Source organism: Podarcis filfolensis (genome assembly GCF_964270895.1).
Source record: "Podarcis filfolensis genome assembly, chromosome: 12".
Taxonomy (NCBI): Eukaryota; Metazoa; Chordata; class Lepidosauria; order Squamata; family Lacertidae; genus Podarcis; species Podarcis filfolensis.
In genome coordinates this window covers 54,850,658-54,868,611 of record NC_139614.1, presented here as the reverse complement: position 1 = coordinate 54,868,611, position 17,954 = coordinate 54,850,658, and the positions used below count along the sequence as shown (strand labels likewise).

General features: G+C 45.3%; 1 protein-coding gene across 1 annotated transcript; it reads left to right on the top strand.

Annotated features, from left to right (window-relative positions):
* The first annotated feature begins 2,933 nt into the window (after positions 1-2,933).
* On the top strand, positions 2,934-13,090 carry LOC310746016 (zinc finger protein 786-like). Its single transcript, XM_083579575.1, has 4 exons — positions 2,934-3,272; positions 7,554-7,680; positions 9,298-9,411; positions 10,919-13,090. The coding sequence occupies exons 1-4, from the start codon at positions 3,237-3,239 to the stop codon at positions 12,841-12,843; spliced, it is 2,202 nt and encodes a 733-aa protein (XP_083435701.1). The 5' UTR covers positions 2,934-3,236; the 3' UTR covers positions 12,844-13,090.
* The last annotated feature ends 4,864 nt before the right edge of the window (positions 13,091-17,954 follow it).

Sequence of the window (17,954 nt, the reverse complement as noted above, 5' to 3'; positions counted from 1 at the left end):
ATGCCAGTGCAAGTAGATAAATAGGTACCGCTCTGGCAGGAAAGTAAATGGCATTTCCGTGCACTCTGGTTTCCGTCACGGTGTCCCATTGCACCAGAAGCAGTTTAGTCCTGCTGGCCACAGGACCCAGAAAGCTGTCTGTGAAGGAAATGAGCAGCTACCTTGTCTTGAAAAGACATCTGAAGGCAGCCTTGTTTAGGGAAGTTTTTAATAATTTAATGCTGTATTGTTTTTAACACTCGATTGGGAGCTGCCCTGAGTGGCTGGGGAAACTCAGCCAGATGGGTGGGGTATAAATAATAAATTATTATTATTATTATTAAAAACGCCGGCTCCCTCGCCTGAAAGCGAGATGAGCGCCGCAACCCCATAGCCGCCTTTGACTGGACTTTACCGTCCAGGGGTCCTTTACCTTTTTTATAAGACTAAAGTGTTTATGAACTACTGTATTTGTAGCACCCTGCTTGTGGTTAACGCTTAGCTGGAATGAAATATTCAACACAGCAAAAGAGAAATTAAAATAATAATTTATTTGTCAGACAAATAAATGAGAGACACAGTGGTATATGGTTACCAAAGCTCTGCCCACTCCAGCCCTGATGGTCAGCACTTATATTTCCTCAGCCCAGCCCCCTTGCTCCTCCTTTGGCTGCCTCTGTCCAATCAGCCTGGTTGAAATTCCTATTGGCTGTTTGCTAGAACCAATCATAAAAGATACACCCATTTCCTATTACCTTTTATGGGAGACAAAGAGCTATATTTCCTTCTATCCATAAATGGCAGACAAGTAGCCATATATCTTACATTTGCCTCGACAAGGCACCTTAATTACCAGATCACCTTTTGCCCCTGTTGCCCCTGCATTCCAAAACAAATGGCTAGAACAGATGGCTCATGGTATTAAATTCTATCTAAACAGAGATCTTGGGTTCACATTCTCACACACCATCAATGAAATAAGAATCTAACATAAGAATCTAACATTTCTTACTTTCTAAATCCTTTGCATAAGTACATTAAGCCAACAAATCTCATACATAACATAGATAGCTTTTTAGAAGAAAAGGCCTTTGCAAAGTAAAAAAGGAACTCAGTAAAAAAACAGCTTCAAAAGAAGCCTGTTCAGTTTACACCCCCCTTTCCCAGCCAGCTGCTTTTCCCATTAGCTCTTCCCAAAATTTATTGCCCTTTAACTCTCTCAGTATACCTTAAACCTTAGGAAAATATGGCTAGAGTCTGATGGGAGGCACATGGTATTATTTTCTGTTAAACAATAAATCTTACTATTTACCAACTCTTAATTAGTGTTTTTGCAGCTTGATTGTATTCTGTAATATGTAGGGTCAGTGTAACATTTCCTCCCAGCCTGTAATTCCCTTTTGCAACTTTGAGAAACCTGCTACTGCTATAAATCAGGGGGGGCCCTTGTTCAGGAGAGCAGGAAGATAAACAACTGCCAAAGTACTTAGCCAGCTGGTTTTGTAGCACCCTGCTTGTGGTTAACGCTTAGCTGGAATGAAATATTCAACGCAGCAATAGAGAAATTAAAATAATAATTTATTTGTCAGACAAATAAATGAGAGACACAGTGGTATATGGTTACCAAAGCTCTGCCCACTCCAGCCCTGATGGTCAGCACTTATATTTCCTCAGCCCAGCCCCCTTGCTCCTCCTTTGGCTGCCTCTGTCCAATCAGCCTGGTTGAAATTCCTATTGGCTGTTTGCTAGAACCAATCATAAAAGATACACCCATTTCCTATTGCCTTTTATGGGAGACAAAGAGCTATATTTCCTTCTATCTATAAATGGCAAATAAGTAGTCATATATCTTACATTTGCCTCTACAAGGCACCTTAATTACCAGCTCACCTCTTGCCCTCCTTGCCCTATTGCCCTCCAAAACAGATGGCTAATGGTTTTAAATTTTTATTTTAAACAGAGGTCAGAGATCTTGGGTTCACATTCTCACACATCATCAATGAAAGATCTCCTTCTTTGGAGGTCTTTAAGCAGAGGCTTGACAACCATATGTCAGGAGTGCTCTGATGGTGTTTCCTGCTTGGCAGGGGGTTGGACTCGATGGCCCTTGTGGTCTCTTCCAACTCCATGATTCTATGATTCTATGAAATAAGAATCTAACATAAGAATCTAACATTTCTTACTTTCTAAATCTTTTGCATAATTACATTTAAGCCAATATATTTCATACATAACATATGTTTACAACCCCTTTCCTGGCCAGCTGCTTTTCCCATTAGCTCTTTCCCTTTAACCTGTGGCTCAAGTCTCTAATGGGAGACACATGGTAATTAGTGCTTTTGCAGCTTGATTGTATTCTGTAGGGTCAGTAACCTAGTAACCTTTGCTCTCAGCCTGTAATTCCCTTTTTACAACTTTGAGAATTTTGGCTCCTGCTATAAATAAATCAAGGGGGGCCTTTGTCCAGGAAGATAAACATCTGCCAGTCTTTTAGACAGCTGGTCTTCTGCCTGGCATTAAAACACTAGCATCTGCAAATATATATATATTTTTTAAGCTCATTTTAAAATACAAGTCTTGATCAGATGCCTCAGTTTCTGCCTGGCATGAAACATACAAACATTTGCAAATATATCTTTAAGCTCATTTTAAAATACAGGCCTTGATCAGATGCCTCAATTGCACATACTTTTTTAAACAAAGAAAACCTTTAATAAAAATACGTTTTATATATATATATATATATATATATATATATAGGCTGAAGTATGTGCTCAACTAAATGTTTGTATAAAGCATCTTATTTTATAAACGACGAAGAGGCAACAATATATTATTTCTCACACTATCCAACCTCTGCTTAAAACCCCACTTTCGAACAGCAGAAAGTTCTTCCTGGTCTCTAGCCGGAATCTCTTTTCTTGAATCCACTGGTTGCAGGTGCGCGCGTTTGCATCCCCCGCTCGTTTCCCCCCTCTGCACAACGACCCTGCGAGTAGGCGCGGCGCAGGGGACGCCACCGGCCCAAGACCGCGCGCAACGAGGGCAGTCAGGGGTTTTGAACCAGAGCTTCCCAGGTCCTTAATCCGAGCGTAAAGCGCCTTCTCCGCGCGTGGCAAGGCTCAGCCAGAAAGAAGTCGGGAAAAGAAGAATCTCTCGCCTTCTCCACGCCTCTGAAAGCCCTGGAGCTCCGCCCCGGCAGCCCAGACCGGAGGTGCTGCGAGGAGAAGCGCCCAGAGGCGGCGGAGAGGGGCGCCATGCCTGCCCGGGAAGCAACAAGCTGTGCTTCGCAGGTAGGAGCGCAACCGGTGCAGTTGGGGGGGGGCTGCTGGAGAGCCTGCTCTGCAAAACTTGGGGTGGATCCCTGGATCGGGGAGGTGGCAGTTTCAGGCAGTGCTGGGTGAAAGAGATCCACTTTTCAAGGCTTAGGCCGACCCGGATGCCCTGGCAAGGAGATGGGCTGCCCGCGCGCGCGCGCAGTTTTTGGAGACCTGGGGGGACTTTGGAACCAGCCTCCTTAGCCAACTTTTTAAAGACCTTTGGAGGCAACCGAGCCCTGGAAAGATTGTGGCGAACCCCCCGCCCGATATGTAATTCAAAACAATACTAAAAATAATTTTAATGATCATTACAAAAGCAGAAAGTTGCTGCGGTCTCTGGTTATCTCGCCTTATTGCAATCTAGGACGCGCGCTCCACCCCCCGGTTTAGTAAATAAAATGAGGACGGCAGAATGGGGAAGGGTTTAGGAGTGCAAGGAAGTCATAGCCTAGTTCGGATTTCCCTCCATGACGACTACAAGAATATCAAACGCAAAATTCTTTAAAATAAAATACTTTTTGGGGGGGTGCCCCCGCATGCTGGTGCCTAACGCATGTCTGGTCTGCCTTTTGGGCAATCCAGCGCTGCCTTTGCTCATCTGCAAATATACTGTATTTCCAAATATTTTGCACTTGGAGCTCCTATCAGCCGCAGCCAGCAGGGCCTTCAGATCTGCTGTGCTGTGCTGTAATTTGAAGCTTGCAGTACTGTGTCTACTTTAAAGGTAAAGGGTAAAGGGGCCCCTGACCTTTAGGTCCAGTCGTGGCTGACTCTGGGGTTGCGGCGCTCATCTCGCTTTACTGGCCAAGGGAGCCGGCGTACAGCTTCCAGGTCATGTGGCCAGCAGGACTAAGCCGCTTCTGGCGAACCAGAGCAGCGCACAGAAACGCCGTTTACCTTCCCGCCGGAGCGGTACCTATTTATCTACTTGCACTTTGATGTGCTTTCGAACTGCTAGGTTGGCAGGAGCAGGGACCGAGCAACGGGAGCTCATCCCATCGCGGGGATTCGAACCGCCAATCTTCTGATTGGCAAGTCCTAGGCTCTGTGGTTTAACCCACAGCGCCACCCGCGTCCCATGTCTACTTTAAATAATAATAATAATAATTTAAAAATTAAATGAAGCTCAGAAATGAATATTGGTACATCTGCACGTATGCCTTCCTGGCTAGCAAGTGGACTCCTCTCTCCCCTAGGTAGGTTTAGTAAACGGTTTTTCTGGTGACTGATATGTGGGCAGCCGGCTTGGTGGGTGGGGAATCTAGTGTGTTGAGTTTAGATAACATTTGAGGACCTCCTAACGAAGCCAAGACTTAAATATGGAGCCATGCATGCAAAACACCCAAACACCTTCTAAACTTGGCATCTCTTTTTTTTTTTTAAGAAATATTTATTAAGATTTTACAAAAACAGATATACAAAAACACATAATAAAAAAACAAAAAATAAGAGTAAACACACACAAAAAAATACAAAAAATTAAAAACAATTCTTTTTCATAATTTAAAACTCATTTGCTTGTTTCTTTGACTTCCTCACACGTCCCCTTCTTGTATTCCCATTTAAATAATCAAATCAGCGAATCCTTACACTCTTTTGTTTATCTTATCTCTATAACTTAACATTTTATAGCTCAGTATTTTCATCCATTATCAATTCATTTTTGCATATTCTTATTAACTTTGTTACAAATACCACTTATTTCCAATCCAACATCATTTTAATTATGTTTTAACCTATTTATACCCTTTTTCCATATTCTTAAAGCATTACAGCTGGAAACCACTTAATTTCTATCCAACATCATTCTAACATTCATTAATTTTGCAATATTTCTGTAGATAGTCTTTAAATTTCTTCCAATCTTCTTCCACCGCCTCTTCTCCCTGGTCCCGGATTCTGCCAGTCATTTCTGCCAATCCCATATCGTCCATAAACTTGGCATCTCAAAGCACTATCCTATCCAGTGCTTTTTTTCCTGTGGGGATGCAGGGGTACGCATACCCCTAAACATTTTGTGAATCTAACGGGAGAAGAAACCAAAAAAAAAATTTTTTTTAATGGAATATGCAGAAGTGGCAAGACTGACGGGAAAGATCAGAAACCAGGAAGACCCAAGTATTTTTAAAAGACTGGAATAACTTTGTAAAATATTTGAGAGATCACTGTACACAGTTGAAATCACTGGCAGGCTGTTTAAGTTTAATAATGATATTGGAAAGCTGTTACTTTCAACTACAAGGAAATTCAGAAGGGAGGGACTAGAGGAAGTCAACCAAGATGTTTAAAAGGTTGGATTTGTAAAGAATTAAGTTTGTTGTTATTGTTTATCTGTTTATTGTTCCTTTTTTCTTTTTTCGTTGGATTTGTAAAGAATTAAGTTTGTTGTTACTGTTTATCTGTTTATTGTTCCTTTTTTCTTTTTTCGTTCATTGATGTATTTTTCTTTTTTTCTGTTTTTGTGTGTCATTCTGCTTTGTGGTTTTCGTTATAATTATGGAAAATCTAATATATATTTTTTTTAATGAAATCATTGGCAGGAATCCAATGACACTTGTAATGTAACATGGATTTTGGATACTATGATTATATCACAGATAGATTACAGTAAAAGATGCAGGAATAAAATTTAGAATTGGAACCCATAGAGGGAAGAAATGAGGTCTCAAGGTTCGAAAGAAATATTTTCTTTTTTTAATGTGTGAAAATGTTATATTTATGGTGTATGACTTTTATGTAAAACTAATTTTAAAAAAGATTCCTTTTTTATTATTGTTTTAGTTTCTTCTCTAACACGGTGAATCATCAATTCCATTGCTACCACCGATGGCGGCCTTTTGTCCATTAACTGTATTTATTTCCCCCGATTTGAACTATAGAATGGTGATTTTCTTGAGTCAAAATGAGAGTACCCCTAAACATTTTTAAAGAAAAAAAGTACTGATCGTATCCTAGCGGTTCTCAGCCTGTGGGTCCCCAGATGTTGTTGGACTACAACTCCCATCTTCCCTGAGCTCTGGCCTTGCTAGCTAGGGGTGATGGGAGTTGCAGTTCAACAACATCTGGCGGAATAGCTCTGTCTTACAGGCTCGATGGAAGAAGGTTAAACCCTGAAGGGCCCTAGTCTCATGGGACAGAGCATTCCACCAGGTCGTAGCCATCACTGAAAAGGCCCTGGCCCTGGTGGAGGATAGTCTGACTTCCTTAGGGCCCGGGACCTCTAAACTATGGTTGTTCATTGATCTTAAGGTCCTCTGCAGGGCAGACCAGGAGAGGCGGTCCCGTAAATACGAGGGCCCTAAGCCACAAAGGGCTTTAAAGGTCAAAACCAGCACCTTGAACCTTACCCTTACTCCACTGGGAGCCAGTGTAACTGGTAAAGCACTCGATGAATATGCTCCCATGGCAGGGACCCCATGAGGAGCCTCGCTACAGCATTCTGCACCCGCTGGAGTTTCTGGGACAGTTTCACGGGCAGCCCCGTGTAGAGCGAATTACAGTAGTCAAACCCATAGCTGTCAAGCGTCCCTTATTTGGTGGGAAACTCTCTTATCCCAGCGCCTTGCCCCACTGCTGTCCCTTATTGATGATGTCCCTTAAATTTCCCGGGAAGCAGCTCCTCTCCCCTCCCTCCCTGCCGGCCAGGGAGGAGGGAGGCTCCAACTGTGTTGCTTGGCTGCGTTGCTCACCCAATAAGGAGTCTAAGAACGACTGGGGGGTGGAGCTTGCATGCCTTGTGCCGATCAAATCGGCCGCATTCCCTGGGGACTTGCCTTTGCTCAGCGCTTCCCAGCGGAGAGGTGACGGTGGTTTTCCTTGCTGCATCCCCTTTGCCGGGTTGCTGCGCTGTGGGAACCACCGCTTGAGGCTTCGTTTGGCTGCTGGCTGGGCTTTCTGCCTTTGGCGCGGAGGGGCTCAGAAGTTGAACATACCTGTGCCCGGAAAATCCCTTATTTTGGCTGCTGATCCCTTATTTTCGAGGCTGCTGGTCCCTTATTTTCAAATCTGTAAGTTGACAGCTATGGTCAAGCCTGTTCTAGTGCAGGTTGTAAACCACTAGTCCAACCTCATGCAATGCAAAAATTGCAACGAAAGAATCCATGATATCCAACTCTTTTTTAAAAATCCAGCGAAGGAGATTCTACCACTTTCCACTGTCAAACAGCTCTTGCCACCAGACAGTTGTTCCTCGTGTTTAGTTGGAACCTCCTTTCTTATCATGTGGCTCCAAAATGGAAATGTTTCTCATTTCAGGCAACAGTGAGGTTTGAGGACGTCATTCTTTATTTCTCCAGGAGCGAGTGGAAGTCCCTAGCCAAGTGGCAGAAGGAGCTGTACTGGGAAGTGTTGACAGATAACTATGAAGCTTTGCTCGTTGCAGGTAAGGAGAATCCCACGACTGAAAAAAGGCCTCCGCAAATATCGCAACTTGACTTTCTATGAATGAGAAAACGCAGATCCATCTTGTTCTCAAGATGTGGTGCATGCTCTGGTTATCTCCCGCTTGGACTACTGCAATGCGCTCTACGTGGAGCTACCTTTGAAGGTGACCTGGAAACTGCAACTAATTCAGAATGCGGAGGCTAGACTGGTGACTGGGAGCGACCACCGAGACCATATAACAGTATTCCTGCAAGATCTACATTGGCTCCCAGTACGTTTCCGAGCACAATTCAAAGTGTTGGTGCTGACCTTGAAAGCCCCACACGGCCTTGGCCCAGTAGACCTGAAGGAGCGTCTCCACCCCCATCGTTCTGCCCGGACACTGAGGTCCAGCTCCGAGGGCCTTCTGGCGGTTCCCTCATTGCGAGAAGCAAAGCTACAGGCAACCAGGCAGAGGGCCTTCTCAGTGGTGGTGCCCGCCCTGTGGAACACCCTCCCACCAGATGTCAAGGAAACAAAACAACTATCTGACTTTTAGAAGACATCTGAAGGCAGCCCTGTTTAGGGAAGTTTTTAATATTTGATGTTTTATTCTGTTTTTAATCTGTTGGGAGCTGCCCAGAGTGGCTGGAGAAACCCAACTGGAAGGGCGGGGTAAAAATAAACAACACAACTACTACTACAGTGGTACCTCGGTTTAAGAACAGTCCTGTTTACGAACGATTCGGTTTACAAACTCCGCAAAACCGGAAATCGTGTCTTGGTTTGAGAACTTTGCCTCGGTCTAAGAATGGAATCTGAACAGTGGTAGGGCAGTGGCGGTGGGAGGCCTCATTAGGGAACGCGTGCCTCAGTTTATGAACGGTTTTGGTTTAGGAACGGACTTTCGGAACGGATTAAGTTCTTAAACCGAGGTATTACTGTATTATTATTATTATTATTCCTTAGTTACTTGTAACTAGGGAAGCCATTCCTACGAATTCATTTTGGCTGACTGCCAGAAACCTACTGCCCATCAGGATTCGAAATCTGCGGGACCAGAAATTCACAGAAGACTGGTGTAAATTTACAGACTATTTGAAAAGTAATTGTGATGATCAGACTATGTTTGTAGGTTTGCAAGAAGTTTTGCGAGGTGAATTATTGGAATTATTGCAAAAATGGGTGGTTAGTTAAGATAATTAAAGGCAATATGAATTTAAGAAATGCATAAGAAGTGGTTAAAACGGTGGATCATCAGAGGTGCTGATGGAAGTTCAAAAAAAAGATTGTATAAGTGGTGAAGTTTTGTGGTATGTATTATAATTTATATGTTAAAATTAATAAAAATTATTATATATAAAAAAAGAAACCTACTGCTCATCTGCAGCCAAAATTCATTAGTCTCTTCTCAGGCTGGAAAACCTCAAAATCATTGCCAGTGAATCAGAGTGGGTTTTTTTAGGGAGCAGGTAGCAGCAGTAGATGAAATGGAGCATCTTAATTCACTTTTTTCTAAAAGAGGGGCTGTTGAAGGAAAGGGAGAATTGCAAGCATGCAGAGAACAAGTCCTCTTCGTTGAAATATTGTTTCCAACGCTGTGTTTTCTGTCTCCCTCATCTCCCTCTGCGAGCAGGGCAGCCGGTCACCAAAGCAGAAGTTGTGGCGTGGCTTCAGCAGTGTGAACGTCTGGACATCGAAGGAGCCCAGGAATCTAGAGTCAGAGACCCTGCTGGAAATGTTTCTGCAAGTGAGTGGAAATTAAAAGTGGAATGAGCTGGAAGGGCAGGGTGCCGAGACTCTAAATCTACGCAAAAGCTCCAAAAGGGGGAGGACTCGGCTGACAATTATAACTGCTGAAAGAACAATGGCCAGCCGTTAATTTAAGTTAATACATTGCAAGGGGTGTAACCCGACTGGATTCTTACCAATCCAAATGGAAAGCTAGGTAAAGGTAAAGGGACCCCTGACCATTAGGTCCAGTCGTGGCTGACTCTGGGGTTGCGGCGCTCATCTCGCTTTATTGGCCGAGGGAGCCGGCGTACAGCTTCTGGTCATGTGTCCAGAAGGACTAAGCCGCTTCTGGCGAACCAGAGCAGCGCGCGGAAACGCCGTTTACCTTCCCACCACAGTGGTACCTATTTATCTACTTGCACTGGTGTGATTTCGAACTGCTACGTGGGCAGGAGCAGGAGCAGGGACCGAGCAACGGGAGCTCACCCTGTTGCGGGGATTCGAACCGCCAACCTTCTGATCGGCAAGCCCTAGGCTCTGTGGTTTAACCCACAGCGCCACCTGCTTCCCTAATGGAAAGCTACACTGCATGAAAAGCTAAGAGGCTTGGGGTTTTCCCCACAGGCCCTGATTAGCTGTAGGTTATGAGAAAGCTAGAGCAATAATCCGCCAACGAATTTGGGATGTGGAACTGCAATGCCACGTGAGCGAGATGAATAAACACCCAGCAATAAAGGAGAATGGGAGAGGATTTACCCCAGCAAATTATTTGTCAAAATTACAAATACCTAAATACAGACGGTCATTTACCCTCGCTAGATTCAACGTGCTGGGCAGATTTGAGGGTAAACCATACGCAGAATGAGTCTGCGCCTACGACTTGATGGAGGTAGAAACTGTCTCTCATGCCTTGTTATGCTGCCGTTTCTACGGGGATATACGCTCGGTATTTCTTACCCCTGCTATGCAAAAATCTCCAAATGAATCCGAACTTCAGTGTCTAAAATCCCTGGTAGAGGACAAGGATCTTGAGATCACGTTAAGGGTAGCCAAATTCTGTGCGTTTGCCATAAAACTTAGGGAACAAGCTGTGCTATAATGCTTAAGGTTTTAAATGAGAATTTTAGGTTATATGTTAGTGACTACGTTTTAATTTATATATTTTTTAACTGTTGCTATATCTGTATTGTCCCCATTATACCTACTAATTGCGAATTCAAATGTATCCCCTATTGTGTTTTATGACTTCCTTGATATTGTATGTGGGCTGGAACCGGTCTGTGACCGAAATCATAAAATTCTATTCTATTGCAAGGGGCGCGACTTGATAACTCTTGAGGTCCTTTCCGACTCTACAGTGAAAAATTGCAAATGGAAGCTTTCTTTAAAAAAGGAATTGATGAACCTAAATTAGTTATGCCTACTAATGGCAATGGTTCTGCTCTGAGTACGGACGGATGCGACCCTTTCACCTGTTCCGTTGTCCACAGAGAAATAATTCCACGTTTTCTCTTCCCCTCCAGCAAACGACGGGCCCTCGAAGGCATGTTGTGAGGAACGCACAGGGCAGGCAGGATCTCGCGAGACGCTACGCGACAAGTCTAAGGAGGTAGTGACCCAACGCGGTGATATAGGGGGCACCCCCAAGCAGACGTATTTGTCAGCCGGACCACAAGGGAAGCCTGCAAAGGCTGAGCCTCTTTTGCACATCGAATATGGGCAAAGTCCTGCAAGCCCGGCCTGCTCCCAGAGGCCTGCCGTTCCACCAAAACAGTATAAATGCAGGGAGTGTGGCAAGAGGTTCCGGCTGGAAGGGCTGCTTCGAATGCATCAGGAGATCGCCGCGAGGAAAATGTCCGTTGCTTGCTCTGTCTGCGGGCTGTGCTTCACGAGCCCTTTGTCTCTGAAGATGCACCAGAGAACGCACCTTCCTGCTGTGGCGGACGGGGAGAAGGCCTCTCCCGGGAAGAACCGGCTGAGCGCGCAACAAGCGCCTGAGAACTTGCACCAGTGTACAGACTGTGGGGACCGATTCCGCAGCTTCCTCGACGTCCTCCGGCACCAGAAAAGCCACGAGGAGGCGAGGCCCCGGACGTGCGTCCAGTGCAAGGCCTCGTTCATGCACCGGATTGACCTCGCCACGCACGAGGAGGGCCACTTGGAGGAAGCGCTGAAGAGACACGATCGGCGCAGGCGGAAGTGTCTCTGCAAGCTCGCCTTCCGGCTGCACTTCGCGTCGCTGCTCGGACGTGGCGTGCGGGGCAACCAGGCCGCCTCGCAGGAGCAGGACCCCGAGCGACTGCACCAGGACGAAGATGTCAGAGGCGAGACGCCGTATCCCTGCACCGGATGTGGGCTGCTATTCAAGTGGGAAGAGAACCTCGAGGTACATTACAGGTACTGCAGTGCGCAGTGGTTGCAGAAGCCTCCATTAAATGCCTCCTCCCCAGTCGCTCTGCCGGGGGAACACCAGGAAGCTAGCGATAAGCATGGGGTCGGCCGGCCGGCTTCCGAGGGCAGCTGCGGCGACACGGGGCTCCCTCGCCCTCCCTCGCAAGCCTCCGCTCAGCACGCTTGCCCGGAGTGCGGCGAACACTTTGCCTCCAAGGGCAGCCTCTGCAGGCACAAGATGAAGCACAAGGCTGCGTTGCAGCGCCGCCAGAGTGTGGCCCACACGGACGGTGGCGGCAGCTCCGGCGGCCCCGCCACGGCTTGTGCCACCAAGAAGCTGTACAAATGCCAGGAGTGCGGGAAGAAGCTGGTGTACAAGTGGCAGATGGCTGCTCACCAGCAAGGCCACGCCGAAGGGAAGAGTTTTATATGCCACCGCTGCGGGGAAAGCTTCGGGTTCAAGACCGGTTTGCAGGAACACCGGTGTGCAGCAGGAGGCGCCGTGCCGGGCGAGGCCAGGCTGCTTTGCTGGTGCGGGAAGAGCTTGTCAAAGCTTCACTTTTCCAAGCATCAAGCGTTCCACGCGGGGCTGAGGTACATGTGCCTCCTTTGCGGGAAGGTGTCGGGTTTCCAGAGTTCGGCCATCGCGCATCGCCGCGGCCATGTCAGAAGGGGCCAGCTGCTCGCGGCGGCGAGGGGCTCCGGTCTCCTTTCCCACACGATAAAAAAGGTGTACATTCCTCAGGGACCGCAGCTGCAGAATCCAGAGGGGACGGGGCAGCCCAACGATGGGTTTCCGACCGGCCAGGAGACCCCGGTGGAGGGTGGGAAGAGCCCTCGGCAGAAATGGAAGCTGAAATCTCCCCGGATCACCCTCCCGAAGCCCTTCAGGTGCAGGGACTGCGGGAAAGCCTTTGCCTACCTGGCTCGCCTGCTGTCGCACCGCAAGGAACACACGGGTGACTTCCCCTTCCAGTGTGCCGAATGCGGCAAGGGCTTCATCAGCAGAAATTACCTCAGCCTGCACTGGAAAATACACACCAAAGAGAGAGCGTGACCACCTCTGGATCAGGGCCACGGCATCCTCCTGGCTTTCCCAGATTCCAGCTCCTGTCCTCATCCCTGACTGGAGCTGATGGGAATTGGGAGCCCAAATGATATAATAATAATAATAATAATAATAATAATTATTATTATTATTATTATTATTATTATTATTATTATTATTATTTATTATTTGTACCCCGCCCATCTGGCTGGGTTTCGCCAGCCACTCTGGGCAGCTTCCAACAGGAGATTAAAAATACATTAAAATGTCACACATTAAAAACTGCCTTCAGATGTCTTCTAAATGTCAGGTACCGTATTTTTTGCTCTATAAGACTCACTTTTTCCCTCCTAAAAAGTAAGGGGAAATGTGTGTGCGTCTTATGGAGCGAATGCAGGCTGCGCAGCTATCCCAGAAGCCAGAACAGCAAGAGGGATTGCTGCTTTCACTGCTGTTCTGGCTTCTGAGATTCAGAATATTTTTTTTCTTGTTTTCCTCCTCCAAAAACTAGGTGCATCTTACGGTCTGGTGCGTCTTATAGAGCGAAAAATACGGTAGTTGTTCTTCTCTTTGACATCTGATGAGAGGGTGTTTCACAGGGCGGGTGCCACCACCGAGAAGGCCTTCTGCCTGGTTCCCTGTAGCTTTGCTTCTCGCAGTGAGGGAACCGCCAGAAGGCCCTCGGAGCTGGACCTCAGTGTCCGGGTAGAACGATGAGGGTGGAGAAGCTCCTTCAGGTATATCTAGAGAGAACCATGTTGGCTCTGGAGGAAGGGAAGTGCCTGCTGGCCGGCTGCTTATCATGGGTGTGCAGAAGAATGGTTCCCTCAAGCCCGGGAACTTGAGAGCAGCTCCCAGAATCCTCTGTCATTGCGCATGGTGCGTCTGAGCATGCTGTTCCTCACCGCAGGGAAGCAGCGCCCCTAGAGGCTGCTGGGAAAACAGCCCCTCAGAGCATGCAGCGAGTCGGAAGAGGGGTGAGCAAAACTCGAATCCATGCCATGCATTTAGAGGACGTTGCTTCTCCTACAAAATCCCTGGGAACTGTAGCTGATCCTCTGCGGAGCTACGGTTATCCATGTGCGTTAAGTGGTCTTTACACATCAGATGCAGATGTGACCTTAAGTTTGGTGTCCTCTTTTTCTCGCTGCGTACGAGCCTCTCAGGTCACCCTCCACCCCACATAGACCTCTGGTTATAGGGTGGTATATAAATACTACTACTACTGCTGCTAATAATAATAATAATAATAATAATAATAATAATAATAATAATAATAATATATTGCCCTAGTGACCTAGATAGAGAAGCAGAGATCTCTATCTGCATCAGCTTTAAAGTAAGATTTCCACTAGTGGTTGATTTATTAATTGGCTTAAGTCATGGCCAAATTATCTCAGGTGATCAATTCTGTGGAATACTTAACTTGGGGTGCTTTGAGATTTTGAATGTTCTTCAGTCAAATATGTGAACACAGATAAACTCTAGATGGTGTGTTTTTTTTGGGTGTGTGTGTGTGAATATCAACGTTCACCAGTGCACCCAAGTTGTCTCAAATTAATTTTTCTAATTAGCAGAATTTGCCTGGAACGGGGCAGCAGTGGCACGTGCCGAATTTCATAGTTCACCGTTTAAAGCAGAGGACTTATTAACTGTTTTGTTATTTGTCAGTATGTTTTTATTATGCTTTTATTACTGACGTTCTGTAATGTGTTTTTAATGTGTCCCCCACCCCGCCCTGGGATCTTTTGATAAAAGGGTGGTATGTAAGTTTAATAAATAAAATAAAAATAAAAGGCAGGTTGGGATTCTCTTTAAATTTGCCTTCAGCCTTCGGAACTGGAAACAAGCCGGATGATGCTGGATTTTAACCATCCGATGCAGATTTCACTCTGCAGAGCATCAGGCGTGGTGATACTGTTAATATTCACCATCCTAGATATACTGAATTTTACTACAGTTCCCATCACTGGTGTCCATTTGACATTTTCGCTGAGAGCTCATGGGAGTTGTAGTCCAAAGCAGCTAGGTTTGGCTAAAGCAGGCATAGGCAAACTCAGCCCTCCAGATGTTTTGAGACTACAGTTCCCATCATCCCTGACCACTGGTCCTGCTAGCTAGGGATAATAATACATTTATTGTCAATGTACAACCTGTGTACAATGAAACTAACCGAGCCTCCCCCGCACAAACACCCGATCTCATTGCACTCTGTGTGCTTGTCTTTTTTTTTTTTAAAGATATTTATTGAGATTTTACAAAAACATAAGTTTACAAAATAGAAAAAAGTCACATAGAAAGAAAAAAATACAAAAAAGAAGACATAGAAAAATACATAAAAAAGAAAAAAGAATAAAAATACAAAATACAAAAAACAAATAGATAACAAAGAATTACCGTATTTTTCCCTCTATAACACGCAGATTTTTTCTCCTAAAAAGTAAGGGGAAATGTCTGTGCGTGTTATTGAGCGAATGTGTGGTCCCTGGAGCTGACTGTCCCAAGTACAGGGCAAAAATCAGGCAAAAATCATATCGCGCCATCACGGAGGAGAGGAGGCTGCTGCTTTCCTGCATTCTGCCTCAGGGTCTTACTGCCCAACCGCTTCTCTTTTGTTACTGTGTTTGCTCAAACGGAACGAAGAGCAGAGAAAACCCCTCCCCTCCAGAGGGGAAAGCAGAGCGTCCTTCCCTCTAATTCCGCTCCGTGCTCCGGTGCTGCTGCTGCTGCTGCGTCTAGGGACTCGCAGGCAACATGCAGGTGGGGGGGGAGAGGGGGGGCTGGCTTGGGTGGGTGGGGGGACTTTTGCCTTCCTTCCCCCCCTTTAAACCCCTCTCCTGCATTCTTAGCCAGCTGCTTCTCTGCACACCCCTCTCGTGCTCCTTGTCCCTTCTATGTTTTTCCTTCCCTCCCCACTTAAAACGTGGTTACAAAGCACGGATCCACATGGATCCTCAGGATCTTTGCATTGGGTCACCCCAAATTCACCATCAGATCACATAGCATGTCCATGGCTACAGCCTGCACCAAAAAAAATCACGCACCCACTGTTGCCTGGGGCTGCAATGGTGCAAAAACGTGGTTACAAAGCACAGATCGACATGGATTCTCAGGATTTTTGCATTGGGCTACCCCAAACTCACCGTCAAATCACATGTCTGTGGCCACAGCATGAAGCACAAAAATGATACATCCACTGTTTCATTCAGATTTTTTTTTCTTGTTTTCCTCCTCTAAAAAGTATGTGCGTGTTATGGTCAGGTGCGTGTTATCGAGCGAAAAATACGGTAAAAACAAATCGGTTTTTAGTAACTTTAAACTCATTAGCTTGTTTCCTTGACCTCCTCACACCTCCCCTTTTTGTATTCCCATTTAAATAGTCAAATCAGCAAATCCTTACCCTCTTTCGTTTATCTTAACTCTATATCTTAACATATTATAACTCTATATTTTCATCCATTTATCAATTCATTTTTGCATATTCTTATTAACTTTGTTGCTAATGCCACTTATTTTCAATCCAACATCATTTTAACATTCATTAATTTTACAGTGTTTCTGAAGATAGTCTTTAAATTTCTTCCAGTCTTCTTCCACCAACTCTTCTCCCAGGTCTCGGATTCTGCCAGTCAATTCCATATAATCCGTCACCTTCATCTGCCACTCTTCCAGGGTGGGTAGCTCTTGTGTCTTCCAATACTTTGCAATAAGTATTCTTGCTGCTGTTGTTGCATACGCACTCTGTGTGCTTGTCGCACAACACACCAACCAGGCAGTTGTGCTATATTATTTTCCGTTCAGCAGCCTAACAGCCCACAGATAGAAACTGTTTCTTGGGCCTGTTGGCATGGCTGATTATAGGACATGGGTGGCGCTGTGGGTTATCCCCCGTGTACCTAAGGGAGATATACTTTGGACATAAAAAAGTGAATGGTCAGATGAACCTAAGTGGGGGAGGGAAATTGCCCTGTATGTCCGCTTCAGGGCAAAACACACGATCCAAAATATTCTTCCCTTTAGTGGGGAAATTCATACTGTTCAAACTTAGGAAAAACGTTCTTCAGGCAGGCCTGATTGAAATCCCCTGCCACAAGGATCCTCTGGGTGGATTTGCTGCTGCCTAGAGATGTCATAGGGACGCGGGTGGCACTGTGGTCTAAACCACAGAGCCTAGGTTGCCCAATCTCTCCACTGCTTTTTATATCGGTCCTGGAGGTTCTCTTAAATATGATTAGAAGGGACCAATTGGTTAAAGGTATACAAGTCGGAGCTAAACAGTACAAATTGAAAGCATTTGCCGATGATTTGGTATTGACATTACAGGAGCCAGAATCTAGTACTAAAAGAGTACTGGAACTGATTCAAGAATTTGGTCAGGTAGCGGGTTTTAAGTTGAACAAGATGAAAACTAAGGTTGAACAAGATGAAAACTAGAGAAAAATCTAACAGTGACTGAGAGAGAGAGGTTTCAGAAGGAGACAGGATTAACACTGGTTAAGAAAGTGAAATACCTAGGGGTTAATATGACTGCCAAGAATGTGAATTTATTTAAGGATAACTATGAAAAATGTTGGATGGAAGTGAAAAAGGATTTAGAAATATGGTCAAATCTGAAGCTATCATTGCTAGGCCGAATTGCTGTGATAAAAATGAATGCATTGCCAAGGATGCTGTTTTTGTTTCAAACATTGCAAATTTTGGATAAAATGGACTGTTTCAAGAAGTGGCAGAGAGATATTTCCAGATTTGTCTGGCAGGGCAAGAAGCCTCGAATAAAATTTAAGATATTAACTGATGCTAAAGAAAGAGGTGGATTTGCCCTGCCAGACCTTAAACTTTATTATGAATCAGCCGCTTTTTGCAGGCTGAGAGAATGGCTGCTTCTTGAAAACACTGATGTGTTGGATTTAGAAGGTTTTAACAGTGTATTTGGTTGGCATGCATATTTGTGGTATGATAAGGTCAAAGCACATAAAGCGTTTAAAAACCATATTGTCAGAAAAGCACTGTTTAATGTCTGGATAAGATATAAGAACTCGCTTGAAAATAAAACCCCAAGGTGGTTGTCACCAATGGAAGCGAAGGCTCAGAAAAAGCTCAATATGGAGGCCAAATGGCCG